Below are 16476 nucleotides of genomic sequence, written 5' to 3' on the forward strand. Positions count from 1 at the left end.
GATTGATGGTGCTTTAGATTATACTTCCAATTTAACACTTCTCTGGTGTTTTGCAACAACATTTATTTTTGTCACCATTATTCAACGTTATCATTTCAAAGTCACCATTAATTGAAAATTATTTAATGTAATACTGAATTGTTTGTTATAACTAATAAATCTGTGCCTGTTATTTTTTTATTCATATGAATAAATTTTGTCCGATAGCCAGGTTTTAAACAATCGAAATCAAGCCCAGCCTTACATTTTTCCTAATCCGAAAACTAGACAGTACATCACAATTTGGAATAAATATTTTCAATGCGACTTTAACATTAATGTGTTCTCCCATATCATAACATTTTTAGCACAGTTTACTAAAAAACTTGAACAGTTGACCACAAATTACACATTATAAATGCTATTTCATAAAAGGTATATTACAATATTTTTTTTATTTTTTTATTTGCAATGTTCTGTTTTTCGGCTTAATAATTACGATGTATGGAATGCAAATTGATGTGCAAAAAGGTAACTTGAAGTAGTTTAACATAAGGCAGCAACATAACAAAATGTGAATAAAATAATACGTTTTGAATACTTTCACAAGCCACTGTATGGTGTTTAAGCAAACATCTCCAAAGTTTTTTTTTCGCTGTATTGATTTCAAAACTAAACTGGGTCCACCAGACCTAAAACAAATGTAGCAAAACACCAACTCCAGGCTAAACAGAAATGGAAAAATGGTCAACAGGGTTGAAGATTTGGTTTGAATAAACTCAGCTGTGTTGAATAGATAATGTCTAATGTCAAAATGTGATGAAAACTGAAAACACAATAAAAAAAGTTTTTACTTATATCCATCCTGTAGACCCTGTCAAAATTGAAGTCACCTGTTGAGTATCAAAATAATAAAAAATATTCAATTTTTTTGCGTTAAATAATTTCAACTGGCTGTGAACGTATTCTTTACTAAGAGTACTGGGACACTACCATGTGCCCCAAGTAACCACACCAGACAGACTTCTAGGATAAATAATTTAATGCTAATATCACATCAATACATATACACTCCCACAAACGTGAAAGAACAAGAAGTTGGTGTCTCCCGTTTCATCAACCGTTCTTTAAATATTGCATAACTAATCTAAAATTCCCTTTGACAACTGAATCAGATGCCTGAGAGTTGAAACCCTTTGTTAAATGAAATCTGTCTGCACACACTCAACCGCAAAAATAAAACAAACTGGCACATCTTCACACACACACACTTTAAGTGAAGAGCTATGGAGGGTGGTTGGGGGTCCTAAAATCATATCATGCATCCCCGGTTAAAACAATATTACACCACATCATAAGAAATCCTTGAACAGTCCAAATCATAGAAGTAGTAACCCAACTTTTTTGGTTTTTGATAATTCCTATACAGTATATATTTTTATACAGTGTTTCGAACTTAAGTGACGAGAGCGTTCAGGATGGGCATGAAACAGTATGTGCGCGGGTTAAAAAGCGAAACCAAACTGTTGTAACACTCGTCTACTGTTTTTCGACAGTCAACGCTAAATCGTGGCTGAAACATTTATACGTCCATCAGTCCTGATGGTTTTAACCATTCTGACTGTCCCACAAATGAAATTGCATTGATGATCAAATGTAAACAGTCCCAATGTCAAAACATACACAATGACGTTCTTATCCCGTATAGTGCTTTATAAACCCTTAATAAAAAAATGTATTACATATAGTCTGACTATGGTATGTTCTTCTTTGACCATGTCAGACAACAGACTGTAGGTTCTGCTTAGTGTGATACTACATATTTTGACTGTATATACGGTGTGTCAAATATGGCTGTCGGTTAAGAGTATAAAAAAACATTACCAAATGCAGGTAATGGTGTAAAAGTGTCTTTTGTACCAAGTTTATATCTGGTTTCCCGATTGATATGCTTTATAACCAGAGTTTGGAAAAAGAGTATAGTAAAATGGATGAGATCACAAAACACGACAGGAGAGGAAATGAGACAAGATGCTGAAATGAGCCCAGGCAAGAAAAGAGATGAAATGCTGGATATAAGATTAGAGATGACACAAGATAAGACGTGAGTAAAACAAACGGTGAAAATAGAAAACACTAGAGGAAATGAAAGACAAGAAGAGATGAGGTGAGATTGTGATAAAGGTGTGATGCCGGATTTCTCGTTTCCTTTTCTCCGGTGTCCTGGTGATCAGTCACTGTCATCCGATTTTTCTGATTCAGCATCAAACTACTTTCCTGCTCCTGCAGAACCGCCACGAGACGACAGCTTTCATCACATTCATCACAAAGACACCTGGGAAGGATTGTCGCCTTGCGGGGCCACGGTCCATTTGCCAGAGGACAAATATATCGGCAAAGAGGGGTTCACTGCCAGGACGAACAGATGGGAGGGTAACTGAACACAGAAAGGATGTGAGTCCTGTCTGCAAGTGTGTGTGTTTTCATGAGTGAAGTCATGGGGGAAAGTCATGATGATTTCTTGTAAGGTGGTGGTTGTTTGTGAAGGGCATGCTATGAGCTGGTTGGTTTGATGTAATCATCTACTCCTGTGATAGTGGCCTTGCAGAAGAAGCAGTCCTTGTTATTCATCAAGTGCTGATTGATACAGGCCCTGGGGAAAAGAGACAAAAAGCCACGCGGATCAGGGACACTGAAAATTGAAAAAAATTTAATAACAAAAAAAAGGATAACAATATCAATTAATAATGATTATTATGAACTGGTGTTTTTGTCTTGTTTGCTTGTATACAAAAATACAAGAAAACAAAATTAAATATAAAGTTTTGTATTTTTGTGCTTCAGAGGAAAGATATCGGCCAATGGGGCAATTTTTTTCTTATTTTTCATTATAATCCATTTGACATAAGCTTATTTTTTTTTGTCCACTAGCAAGTGTTTTTCTTCATTTAAATTTAAATAAGCAGACTTCATACATTTTTCTTTTTCTTAAATTGGATGTTTAGATATGTGTGATTGGAAAATAATGCAAAAACAGTACATTTATTTTTTGGCAGTGAATCATTTGAAGACTGTCGAGTCATATCATGGACGTGAATTACTGCACATAAAAAGTGCTTTTTTAATTAAGAGATAACTGAAGGCTACTTGTTTTCACTTTAATTACTGACTTAAAAACGTATTTATTATCATGATTTTTTTTTTTAACATTATTGCTTTCGCCATCAAGTATAAATTTCACTGGATAAGATAAAATAATAAATCGACTCAAATTAACTTACACTTTTAATATTTGATTTTATAAACATTTGTTATTTAGTTTCAATATGTTTTCGCTGTGGCTGAATTGTTTAAATACTTCTGTACATCTGCCATATTCAATATCATATTTGTTTTATGTATTATTGTAGTGTATTACTGATCAAGTTTAGTTTCGCTTAATAATTCTTAATAATACATTGCAACGAAATGTCTGCTTCACAAGACCACAGTGCTACATAAACACAGACGTACAACAGTGAAGTAAAACAAGAAACAACCTATACACAAAGGTTTATTCTTGTTTTACTTTGTAGAATAATAGTAAAATATGTAATTAAAAAATGTAACTATTTATGTAACTATTCATTTGAACAATTATGCTGTAACTAAAACAAATCTAAACTGTTATGCTTTAGCATTAATGCAGAAAATGGAACAAGCAGTTTCTTAATTTTTTTCTTTTTAAATATTGAAGGAGTTCGTAATTTACTTCTTGAGCATTTTCACAATCTTTATCAGTGTTTTTTATAAAGCATATATAAAACTTTACTCCACTACATTTCATAAAATGTGTTTCATGTGTTTATACACATTTAATAGTTTTTGTACACAAGTAAAAGATTTTTGAATAACAAAACTTATTTCGGTTAAAACTAGATTTTAGTTTTGCAATTAAAGAATTAAAAACGGTTGGCACAACTATCTTTTTGTTTACCAACATATATTGTTAAGAGTATTAGAAACATTTCACTCAGATGCCCCATAACATCTATACTGTAATGTTTGTATGCCATTAGATGTTACTGGCAATCCAACAACATCCCACTACATAATGTATGTAGTTCTGAGACCACCAAATTACCAATAACCATCACAGTAATGCAAACATGATGTCACAAGGCAGTATTTCTAATGCTACTCTATATAGCAAGTAATGGCCATAGAAGCCTTTAAATGCATGGTGTTAATCTCCTAAATGGAAGAATGAATAGAAGAATGGTGCTATTGACGGGCTATTGGCAGCAGTTTGTTGAACTCACTTGCAGGATTTGTGGGAGCAGGGCTTGAAGACGGCCGATATGGAGTGTGCATAGCAGATTGGGCAAAGATCGTCCTCGCTGGTCGGCTATGGAAGAGAAAGATTAAAATTAAATTAGTAAAAAGCAGTAAAAAGGTATCATTATACTGTACTGTATATATAACACTGCAAAATGAAACTGAAATACCGGGAATAGTTGATGAGTAGAATAATTGAACATTCATGGTTCCCTTAATGAACTGTAGCTCCCCAGTGCTGGCAGCACTCCTGCAGCCCAAGACACTTCCACCAATATGCTATACTGTAGGCAAGACACACTTGTCATTGTACTCCTGGTTGCCGCCACACACCCTTGACACCATCTGAGCCAAAAAGTTGACCACAGGACACGGTTCCAGTAATCTGATTGTCTTCAGGAAACTGTTTGCAGGCTCTCTTGCGCATCATCTTTAGAAGAGACTTCCGTATGGGACGATAGACATGCAAACAAATTTGATGCAGTGTGCCGCGTATGGTCTGAGCACTGAAAGGCTGACCCCCCACCCCTTCAGCCTCTGCAGCAATGCTGGCAGCACGCATACATCTATTACCCAAAGACAACCTCTGAGCATATGCACTTCTTTGGTCGACTATGCCGGGGCTTGTTCTGAGTGGAACCTATCCTGTTAAACCGCTGTATGCTCTTGGCCACCTCGCTGCAGCTCAGTTTCAGGGTCTTGGCAATCGTCTTATATCCTAGGCCGTCTTTATGTAGAAGAACAATTTTTTTTTTCAGATCCTCAGAGAGTTCTTTGCCATGATCTGCCATGTTGAACAACCAGTGACCCAGTATGAGAGAGTGATAACACCAAATCTAAGACACCTGCTCCCTGTTCATACCTGGGACCTTGTAACACTAAAGAATCAGATGACATTGGGGAGGGATAATGGCTAATTGGGCCCAATGAGGATATTCTCACTTAGGTGTGTACTCACTTTTGTTGCCATCGGTTTACACAATAATGGGTGTGTGTTGAGTTATTTTAAGGGGACAGCAAATTTACACTTTAATACAAGCTGTACACTTTGGATAAAAGCGTCTGCCAAATGCATAAATGTAAGGTGCCGTTTAAAACGACCGCACAGAATAAAAAACATGTGCCAGCCATTTCTGCCATTGCTTCATCAGTTGTAGTAGTCCATTCGTTCCTACACATTATCGTAAGACAACATTGTAAACTCCTTCATGTTGTTTTTGACCTACCAACGCAACATCATTTCCAACTATAGATATTCTAAAATAAGCACCATGGGACAAACAAATCAGATCTGACCAGTTGCCAAACACAGTCAATCTTTTCAATCAGATTCTTAAATAATCAGATTTAGAATGACAGTCTGACAAGAGACGAGATGCCCTGAGAGCTTTCTGTTTTATGACCCATGCATCATGGATGCTTTCTGGACTAATATCGGCTCTTATAAGCTATTGCGTTACAGAGGTGGAAGTGTCACGAAGCAGACCTAGAGCGATTTCCCACCATGCCGTCGGACAGTTCTAGGCACAGTGTGGAACGGTTACAGTTATGTTTCCACGTGAGGCTGGTTTGACTCGGCATGATTACAAACTGTTCTCGACTCTGGATTTTTGGCACGTTTGTCTAACTGTGCTGAATGAAGGAAATCTTGCAGAATGGATGTTTTGTAATTTGTAGGTGGCCAAGTGATCCCAAAGATTCATCATCCATGTTAATATCTCACATTTATGTCAATCAATGTCAGGTTTGACAGCTCTATACAGTTCTAAATGCTAAATGATGACACCATTTTATCTAAAGTATGCAATTCGCATGCCTCACATTCAATGAGCATGATGTTTTTAAAAAGGCTGCAAACAATATTCTGAATTCATACCCAAGAGATGTCAATCGCTAGACAATTATAAAGCCATTACAGAGAGAACAGAGCCTTCAGAAATGTCAACAAACTAGTACATATACACTCAAAGATTCATTGACTCATAAATGGAAGCAAGGAACAAACTGTTTTCACACTGAATTTATCTGACAGCAGTGTTTGTCCAAACTTACTGGAATGATTCTTGCCTAAAGAATGAAAGGGCTTCATTCATGGGGGATGGAGTACATGTTTAACTCCTTTTTAATACCTGGGGTTAGAGATTTAGACCTAATCCCAATATGAGCATTAGTAATGGTGATACTTGTTTTTTGCAAAACCCTGAAATTATGCAATTAAAGAAATTCTTGCTGTCAGTAAGTCTCAATCTTCACTCCCAATGGTCAAAATTTCATAAACAGCCATAAGCCACCCAAGAAGAGATGAATGACCTTTAGCTGTGAGTCACATGAGACTTTTAATCTCAAGCCTTTCATTCAGCCTTCTTTCAGTTTGGTCATATGGCGCGAACACTTGTTTTTCTGTGTCTTTGGTGTGTTATAAGTTGCCAATGCATGTATTAGACACGTAACATTACAAAAATGAAGGTGTCGTAACAAAAGATGCATTCTATATGAAAGCGAATGATCACCCAGACCTGCCTGAAACACCTCGTGTAACCACACCCCCACTAATCCACGTCAGTTCGCTCAGTTCAGGTTCAGAAATGTAAAAACCTCCATTACAATAGGATTCTCTCCAGACATAAGTAATGAAAAACCATATTGATTCATATAGATACTTTAGTTTAAAATATTACACGTACACCTATTACTCTGACCTCAATCCTACAATTGCATAAGGCCTTTACAATGTCTGAAAGTTGTGGAAATGTCATGTCGTATGTTGTATGTACTTTTTATAGTTTATCTAGTTTATCTAAAACTTTAAGGTTTTACAAAACTTGTATTAGTAGGTAGGTTGTTTAATATGTAGTAAAGCAAGCAGTTTGCAGACTGTATTTTGGGCCTAAATAAAAAATGATGTCATTATTTACTTAGTATCATGTTGCTTCAATTGCATAGGACACAACAGCTTTAAGTTATCATGTTAAAGCTGATTTAACTTAATATAATAAAATAACAGGTTGAATTACTGTAAAAAACATAAAATTACATGTTTTGCATGTTTACTTGTAAATTTGTACTCTTTTTCTGTAATTTGACAGTTTTTACATCCCTTCCAAAATGCATAAAAAGATCTCTAAAAAAACAATAAAGTTACACAATGCAGGCTTTACAATTTATTAATATTTAGTCATTAAGAAGACGCTTTTATCCAAAGCGACTTACAAAGTAGGGGAAAAGAATAAAAGGACTTTGTGCAACCAAAGAATAACAAAGGTGAAACTGGTTTCAGTTAGCCTACCACAGTTTATGAAGCTTTGAATTGTTTTGGGGGGGATAGTAAAGTAGAAAAGAAGTATTAGACTGTACGAATGAGTCAGATGTTGACGGAAGAGATGTGTTTTTAGCCGATTCTTAAAGACACCTACAGAATCCGCTGATCTTGTGGCAATTAGATCAGATTATTCCAGAGTCAAGGACCACATCCGGAGAAAGAGAGTGATTTTTTCCTTTTTGTGGGACGGCACCACAAGACGTTGTCGTGATTTATAGTTGTGCATTTGGTATGTATGTATCGGCTTTTATCCAAAGAGTCAATCAATACACTTTTGTGTACGTAACAACTTTAACAAATCTTGCCATTAGTAAAGAAATACTGTTGACAGGTATTGACGGCACTAAGTAAGCCGACACTGCCAAATAATTAATAAATTAACAAACAAAGATAATAGAAACAATAAATAAATGTAAAATAGATCATTATTAAAAAGGCAATCAAAAAAATTAATATAACGGTAATAATAAATAAATGGAATAACCACAAATAATAACAATACAAATAATGGTAATAATTAATAAATAAATAAAAAGATAATAGTAATAATAAGGTATAAATAAATAAAAAATGTATGGCGCAAACACCTGAAAAAAATGAAGGCCAGCAGGATTCCTTTCCCCTGAGTAGTGTAACTGTCCGCCTCTGCTAAACTGATCAAAAACACACAGTGTGACGGAAAGCAGAGCTTCAGCAAGTTAAGAAGATCTTTGCACTCGCCTAAGTGATTTCTGAGAGCAAGTCATTGATCGACCCCAGTTACGCAGCAAAGCAGGGCTATCGAGTTCTTCATCAGTTTTCTGTCCGCTCGCGTGACGTGACCGGGGGTCCTCGTATTAGCATCTGGCCGTCCCCGATCTCTTCCATTCTCAAAACTGAACTTTCTGCCACAGGGAACGATTGGGTTTCTGTTTAGTCTCTGAGGTGAGATGGAGGAAATCGAAGCTTCTTCCAAAATCTCATTCATTCTCTTCTAAGTCCTTCTATTAACTTCAGATCCTGTGTCGGAGAAATAGGGGAAGATATCCACTTTCTTGAGGTAATTTCCACTAGCGGCCCGTGACCTTGACTACTCTGGATCACTTTGGTTTACAATGAAACAGTAGGTCCTTCACAGGTTTCATTTCATTATTCTGCTGAATTCCAATTCCAGTCCGTCAGCACAAACTAATGGAGAAATAGGTCAATGTCGAGCCTGTGATTGTGCCGGTAAGGAGTGTGTTTGTGTGCTGCTCTGTGTCTGAGGTTAGTCGACAAAAAGCAGACACTTATTGTCAAACCAAATCCATAATGTATGGAATTGAAGTTTTTTAGGTAAGGCTGATGGAAGAAGTGCAAGTGCCGATCCAGTCCGGCAACAAAACTTCAGGTCTGATACAACCCTGAAGGGTAACAGACTGCCAGTGCAGGTAAACACCTCATCTATCACAGAAGACGCTGTTCTGAAGGCTTGTCGACAGCAGACAAATATTTACTCAAGGTAGCTGAGGTAGACTAAACACAAATGCAGTGGGTCGATAAATCTTGCCTTATAAAGTTGACAAAAATATTTCAATTTCTGTTCAATTTGGTGTATTCAAACATAAACATTATTTCTAAGCAACACATCAAAATAAAAAAAAGTGAAGTCATCTATTATTGCTTCTTTATGTGAAACACAAAAGAAGATATTTCGAAGAATGTGGTTTTGTGTTTATACAATGGAAGTCAATGGGGTTCAGTGTTGTTTGGTCTTCAACATTCTTCAAAAATATCTTCTTTTGTGTTCTGGAGATGAAAGAAAGTCGCACAGGTTTGAAGTAACATGAAAAAAGTTGTATTGATCAACGCTAACTGATTGTTTTATGACTTCTTGCTTCAAACACTGCAGACGTGGAGAGCCTGTGGATCTTTTCATGTTTTTTGTAATTCTGCTCTGTAACATAAATTTAACTGTGTTCAAGATTTCTAAGCATTCTGTAAAAAAAAGAATAGTATCCACAGTGCACTACTGCTAAATGAAATCTACAGTTGTGAGCCACAGAAGCAGAAATCGAGATGATGGCTCCATCCATCCAGAGCCACGAGTCATATATTCCTGTACGGTCAGGACGAATGTGCTGAAGAGGCACAAAACGCTGTACAGTACCGCCCGGACCCCTCTGAATGACTGACTCAAGACCTTATAGATCTTATGGTAATCACAGGGGGAAACACACAATCTATTGTGTGTACTCTATTCTCAGAAATGGGCTCAAGGTTAATAGATCTAAATAAAAACACAGGATTGGCAATTTTCAGAATCTGTTCCCATCATGCAAAATGCAAATTGTTGAATAAAACTTCTGTGAACAAATCCGAAAGCTGCTTCATCTTCATTAAAACACATCTTAAAATTCATCACTTCCATTTGCTATGCACACTAAACAAATGAGTTTTCCATCACATTAGGATGTGGAAAAACGCGCTGTGTTGTTTCGATTGAACAAATCGTAGATGCGGAAACATGACTGCATCAGCAATATTTACATCTGAGCATTGTGCAGGCCGCTGCAGCCATTTCAGGCCACCGCTAACCGCCTGACGGCAGGGGTCCCGCTGTGGGATACTGTTGGTTTGACAACTGACCTTTCTGTGATGGGTCAGCATTGACATGTGCTGGGGTGATATTTCTGAGATGGCTGAAAAGTGGCTGGGGTTAGTTGTGCTTTAAGGGGGGAAATTACATAAAATGTCTAATGTTGAAAGGCCTGCACTGCAAAAATAACTGTCATTTTATGGAATCGCATTGCATTATTTTACAGAATTTTCACGTTTTATTGAAATGAGACTAAACAATTACAGAAATAAACTACATATTTACATGGCAGGTATAAAATATGTAAAATGTAAATTTTATGTTACTTTACTTTTTTGGGGGACCACAGCAATAGTTCTGGAATATTATCGTTTTTACAGTGCGCGTATAAATTGTATATATTGACCAATAAAGAATTATGAATTTGTCATAGCTTTATTAACAATTTAAATGAGCATTGTATATTTTTAATTGTATTGTAATTAATAGTAATTTTGTTATGAGCTTTTGGCATTCCAATATTTATTTGTTCATTTACTGTATCATGTATAGGTTTTGGTGGGCGGCCGTTAACGGCGTTAACGTGCTGCGTTATCGTGAGACTCTTATCGCGCGATAAAAAAAATGTTGCCGTTAATCTATTCTCAAAGTTGGGTTGGGAGCTGGGTCTATACTACGCAAGCTATGATGACTTTCACCTTGATATTTTAGCTCGGATGTATACCAGCTTATTTGCACTGTACCGGGCGAGAACGAGATTTTTCAACTTGCGTGATTCGCGCAATTCGCATCATTCGCGCCGCCTCATCATCTCATGACCAGGGCTTCATTCGCGCGATTCGCGCCGTAAGTAGGTCTATCGCGTCTTTGCATTGACTTAACATGTAAATCACTTGCGCTTGATGCGCCATTCGCGTTTGGTCTGAACACAACATAATGTTACTGTGAAATTACCGCATCAAACGTGACGTGCTAACATGGATGCAGCTTTGAAGCCGCCGGGTTGCTTCAGGGAAAATTTATTTTTAAGAAGCTTCCCAATGGAAACATCGACAAGACTAAGGTGGTTTGCACCTTGTGCAATGCGGAATAGGTTTAAAAAAAAACTTTCTCTCAACAGGTAGTGGTCTAGCTTTAGTTGAAACCAGTAACTTTGTATTGAGATCTAATGTATTATGGCTCCTGTATGACATATCGCTTGTTGCTCCCTCATTTCCAAGCTCCCCCAAATTTGTTGGATAAAAGCGTCTGCTAAATGACTAAATGTAAATGTACTGTAGGAGCTCTTCCAGTCTCAAGTACCACCTAAATGCAAAGCATCCCTCAGCTAATGCGGAAGTAAACACAAGTTCATCTTATTGAACATAATTTATTTTCATCACCAATTATCATAGTAGAACAGCTTTCTCAAGCAGTTTGTGATGCATTTTGGATACAGGAGATGAGCCCCTGGTCTAATGCGCCACCTGGCTTGAGAAACCCGTTCTCAAGGCTTACTTTTAGTCATTATTTGGGTAGCACACATATTCTGAATGCCTTCGGCAGAATTCAAATGAGCCATTTTAATCTAGATTCATCTAGATTAATTCCAAGATAAATCTAGATTAATCTAGATTAAAAAAAAATCTATGCCCACCACTAATAGATTTACTTATTTTATTTCAGTTTCGTTTTTATTTCAAGTTAATAACTTTAATAACCTCAACATGTTGCAATTTATTACTAAGGCAATTCTTGTAATTTTGATATAATTGAAACAATTAAAATGGAATAAGCCCTCAATTTTATTCAATAAACAAACATTTTTTAAACAAGTATAATAATCCTGTCTGTGATTCATGCAGTTTAGTCCGGTGTTTAATATTTATTAATATTTTGAATTAGCTTTTATTTTAAGATTTTAGGACTTTTAGTTATATGTTAATATTAGCAACTTTGCTATATGCTTTTATCCTTATTTATTTGGGTTTTGAAAACAGTCTCTTTGTCAATGCAGGCAAGAACAGAAATAAACCTTTTATTCTGTCATTTAAATAACCTTGCAAAACAAATAGACTAATATAAAAATATTAGGTGATACACAACGCTGAAACCTCAGATTCGGCAATACAGATTGTGTGAATCTGAATGTACACCACACACAGCTCTGAGACAACCAGACTAGTAAATTCACGGTAATTTATAGGTTTTTATACAGATGTTTTACATCAATATCGCACCATATTTCACGAAGATCTCATCTTTAAGATTTAATGCTCAAATGAGAGCACATTTCGAGACAAAGAGTGCTGAATTATTCATATCCAAACAGATTGTTCTTTGTTCCATTAAAAACAGTGTTGAGCTACAGAAACAGGTTTAACTGAGGTGCTGTTCTAGATATTGCACAAAACCAAAACTAAAACATATTTTTGGGATTAGACATGACCCTTTGTTTCAGTCAACAGACCCTTAAAAATAGATTGAAAAGACAGTTGTGTCAACACAGATATTCTCTTGATAGACGCACCGAAAAGTGTTGTAAAAAGCAATATTAGAGATTTCTAAAGCTAGGAAAATATAAGATGAGGCACATTTCCAAAAGTAATAATGAATAATTTTGTAAATATATTTTCTTGTCAGATAATTAACAGAATTAAGTTGATTATATCACTTCCTGATTATTAAATAGTTTTGTTAGATTTATGCTAAAATCCAAAGGACTAAAAAAGGTCAATAAAACTGTAACAAAGGTCAAAAATGCTAAATGTTGTACAGCTATAGTGCACCTTGTTAATTCATGCAAGCTTGAGTTTAAGCTTTAACTAAAAACACAACCTTAGTATAAAATTACTGCATGAATGATATCTTGTTAGGATGTTTAATTATTTTAATTGGAAAATTAAACCGTGGTTCGAGTCCGGTGAGTAATTGTGAATTAGCGGCAGCTGTGCGCACACCGGGCTCGAATCACGTAGGAGATGGGAGCATAAAAGGAACGAGCGACCGGACCGTCGAAGAGAGAGGACCGGGCCCGAACTTATGTTATGTTTGTATTTATATTATGTTTTGTTCGCCGGAGGTCGTCCGTGAGGGGCCGCCGTCTGTTATATTACTTTATTAAATGTTTTAATGTCTGCCGGTTCCCGCCTCCTTCCTTCCATACTTGAATCTTGTTACACTGTGACATGGCCTTTCTCAGTCAATATGAAAGCTATCAAGGTTATATTTCCACAGAATTTTCTTTACATTATGTACAATGAAATTTATGCAGAAAATGGCAAATCTATGACTAAAATATGACTTTATCAGGGTTTTAAATAATTACTAAATATAATTAAATCTTTAATCAATTATTTAACATTTTGATTCAGGTTATAAATATTCTGTTATATTTTGTTCAAATGTTTGTGTAATGTTAAAAAATCTGAAACAAGTTCTTCTGGACCAGCATTTTTATGTCTTCTGAAGGGGTCTATACTAACACTATTATAATTAATATAAACTATTATATATATACTGTATATTATTTTATTATACTATGATTATTTTAAATTATATCATTTACAGGGGGGGGCACGGTGGCTTAGTGGTTAGCACGTTCGCCTCACACCTCCAAGGTTGGGGGTTCGTTTCCCGCTTCCGACTTGTGTGTGTGGAGTTTGCATGTTCTCCCCGTGCCTCGGGGGTTTCCTCCGGGTACTCCGGTTTCCTCCCCTGGTCCAAAGACATGCATGGTAGGTTGATTGGCATCTCTGGAAAAATTGTCCGTAGGGTGTGAGTGCGTGAATGAATGAGTGCGTGCGTGTGCCCTGCGATGGGTTGGCACTCCATCCAGGGTGTATCCTGCCTTGATGCCCGATGACTCCTGAGATAGGCGCAGGCTCCCCGTGACCCGAGGTAGTTCGGATAAGCGGTAGAAAATGGATGGATGGATATCATTTACAGCATTTTATTAAATAGATACTGAATAATAACATTTGAAAAAGGAACAAAAAGGCTTTGCAAGGACTGATTTAGTGAAACATGTATAGTCATCAATTGTCTAAACAAACTGATTTATCAAATAAAATTAAGTACTTTTCAGACTTTTTGAGTATGATACCAAAACCTTTTGCAGATTATTCTCAACAACTGATTGCAACAGTATGTTGTTTTGTATATTGGTGGGAACAGATTGTATAAGCTGACACTATGTCTTCCAAAATGACTGAAATCTAGGACACAGCTCAGCGAAACTTCAAAAGTAACCATAGTAACACCAGAACACATACAGTATAGTATACTGAGTTTAAACTTTGAAAAGTTTTTCCTCTTGCTGCATAGAATATAAAGATGTGGCTTCAGATTCACAAAGTCAAATTTATTCATTGCAAAAATGTCTTTGACATAAAATGACAAATGCAGACGCTTAAAGAAATATTTCAATAGTCCAATAGTTCAACATGTATAGTTTTTTCTTTTATGGAATAATGTGAATTTTACTCGTATTCACACCGTCGTATTCGCAGCTCATTCCTTTTCCAAATAATGAAAGTTAATCAGAAATGGGTCTGTCAATCTGCAATGCACTGTTTTAGGTATACTTCTCAAAAAGTACCTTTCAAAAATCGTTCCAAAGAAATAAGAAAAAATCTAATTAAAACAAGAACTGCAAGCAGTACCACCGTGGCCAACCCCACACTTTACCCAGGTTACCCACCACACCCAGCCCACACTAACCCCACAGGTAGGCATCAATCCTCACCACAGGAGCTCACTCAAAACACCTTTAAGCCATGTCAAATGAATAAATACTCCCATTTCTGTCAAATCCAAACCTGTATAAGGCCAAATATAGCTGCAACGAGGCGTCATAGTTGGAAACTTTGAATAGAAAGAATTAAGAAGCAAAACAAATGGAGAGGAAAGTCATGGTTGAGAGGTCTGCTTAAACATCCAACAGCTATACTCAGAGGAGGAAAAATTACTGCCACTTTACGGATGCCCAACCGCTGGTAAAAAACACACACACCGATCCCATCAATGGGGAACAAAAGCCAGACCTCACGCTTTGTTACCCCGGACGTCAGAGCCAAGGTGGACTTGGCAGAGAAGAGTAAACTAATGTCAGCCGGTGTGGAAAGAAACACATAAGCTCAAGCCCAATGAGTTAATGATGCGTTTTGCAAAAATGTGCTGGAAATGCAATCCAATGGTACACAAGCTTCCTGTCACACGCCTCTGCGTTTTATAATATTTAAAAACACAACTCATAATACCATACAATTCAGAATGATATTCACAGTGCATTCTCAGTTTAACCACAGGGGGCGCTGTTCCTGCCAATACAGTGAAATACAATTTTTGTCTTCAAAACTTTTTTTTGTGCATGATTAGTCTGTACATTCTTTCATCTTCTTTTACAAAAATATTAACAGCAAAATGTAATTTGTATTTTATAAATGTAATGTAATCGGTGCCTTTGGATTTTTATTTACAACATTGCAGCTGTATTCTATAGCAACAGTCGCTTTGAAATAATATTTTTTCATAAGATAGATTTAGTGTTAATAATTGAAAATGTATTTTACTGCTGCTTAGAGACATGCTGTCAATTAAACGACAGAGCTGCAACATTAAATTATTGTTTCATATCTTCCACTATAAACGTATTAGGCGAGTTCAAGAGTTTAATCTTTTCTTATTACAACCAAACAACGCAATGTATCAGTCTGATTCCATGCGGACATACAGCAAGGTCACAAGAACTGAATATCTATGCAGAAATGATTGTGAGTCTGATCTGCAGACCCATAATCTTTTCATCAAGGGTTGGATGTATTTAAGCATCCAGAATTATAGCAGCAATAAACAGCAAAGGCAAATAAAAGATGACACCATATACAATCAACAATAACAATATGTATCAGCAAGATCACTAAAGGCCCAGAGGCGAGCAGCGGCAATAATATTTCTGTTTGATTGCACTTCTACATTTAGTCATGTAGCATTATGCATTATGACATACAAACAAATAACACATCTCTGCAAAGAAGACTGTCTGGCTCGCCCTTTCAAGACACTTTGTGGCCAGGCTGCATTACATTCGTTAATCATTTACATTATTTTTATGTCACGCAAACGTAAACAAATCTGTTGACGGAATTCCCCTTATTCAAAATGTGCATCCCAGTAAAATACGCCTTTTCTAGCCGAGAATATGACACGCATGCATGAAGGTGAAGTAACGTTACCAGCAGGGGGCGATTTTCTTAAGTAATGTCCTAACACAATTTGCCATCATTACGTAATTTTTTCAATCAAACATGGTATTTTGTGTACG

At 36.3% G+C, this 16476-nt stretch overlaps 1 protein-coding gene across 1 annotated transcript in view; it reads right to left on the reverse strand.

Annotated features, from left to right (window-relative positions):
• Window positions 1–1003: 1003 nt before the first annotated feature.
• Window positions 1004–16476, reverse strand: part of LOC130429807 (E3 ubiquitin-protein ligase RNF123) — a 115609-nt gene continuing 100136 nt past the window's right edge. The window contains 2 exon segments of the mRNA XM_056758599.1: window positions 1004–2632; window positions 4281–4366. Of these exon segments, the coding sequence (XP_056614577.1) occupies window positions 2533–2632; window positions 4281–4366 (186 nt within the window). The 3' untranslated portion in view covers window positions 1004–2532.

The sequence above is a fragment of the Triplophysa dalaica genome, chromosome 10 (genome assembly GCF_015846415.1).
Source record: "Triplophysa dalaica isolate WHDGS20190420 chromosome 10, ASM1584641v1, whole genome shotgun sequence".
Classification (NCBI taxonomy): Eukaryota; Metazoa; Chordata; class Actinopteri; order Cypriniformes; family Nemacheilidae; genus Triplophysa; species Triplophysa dalaica.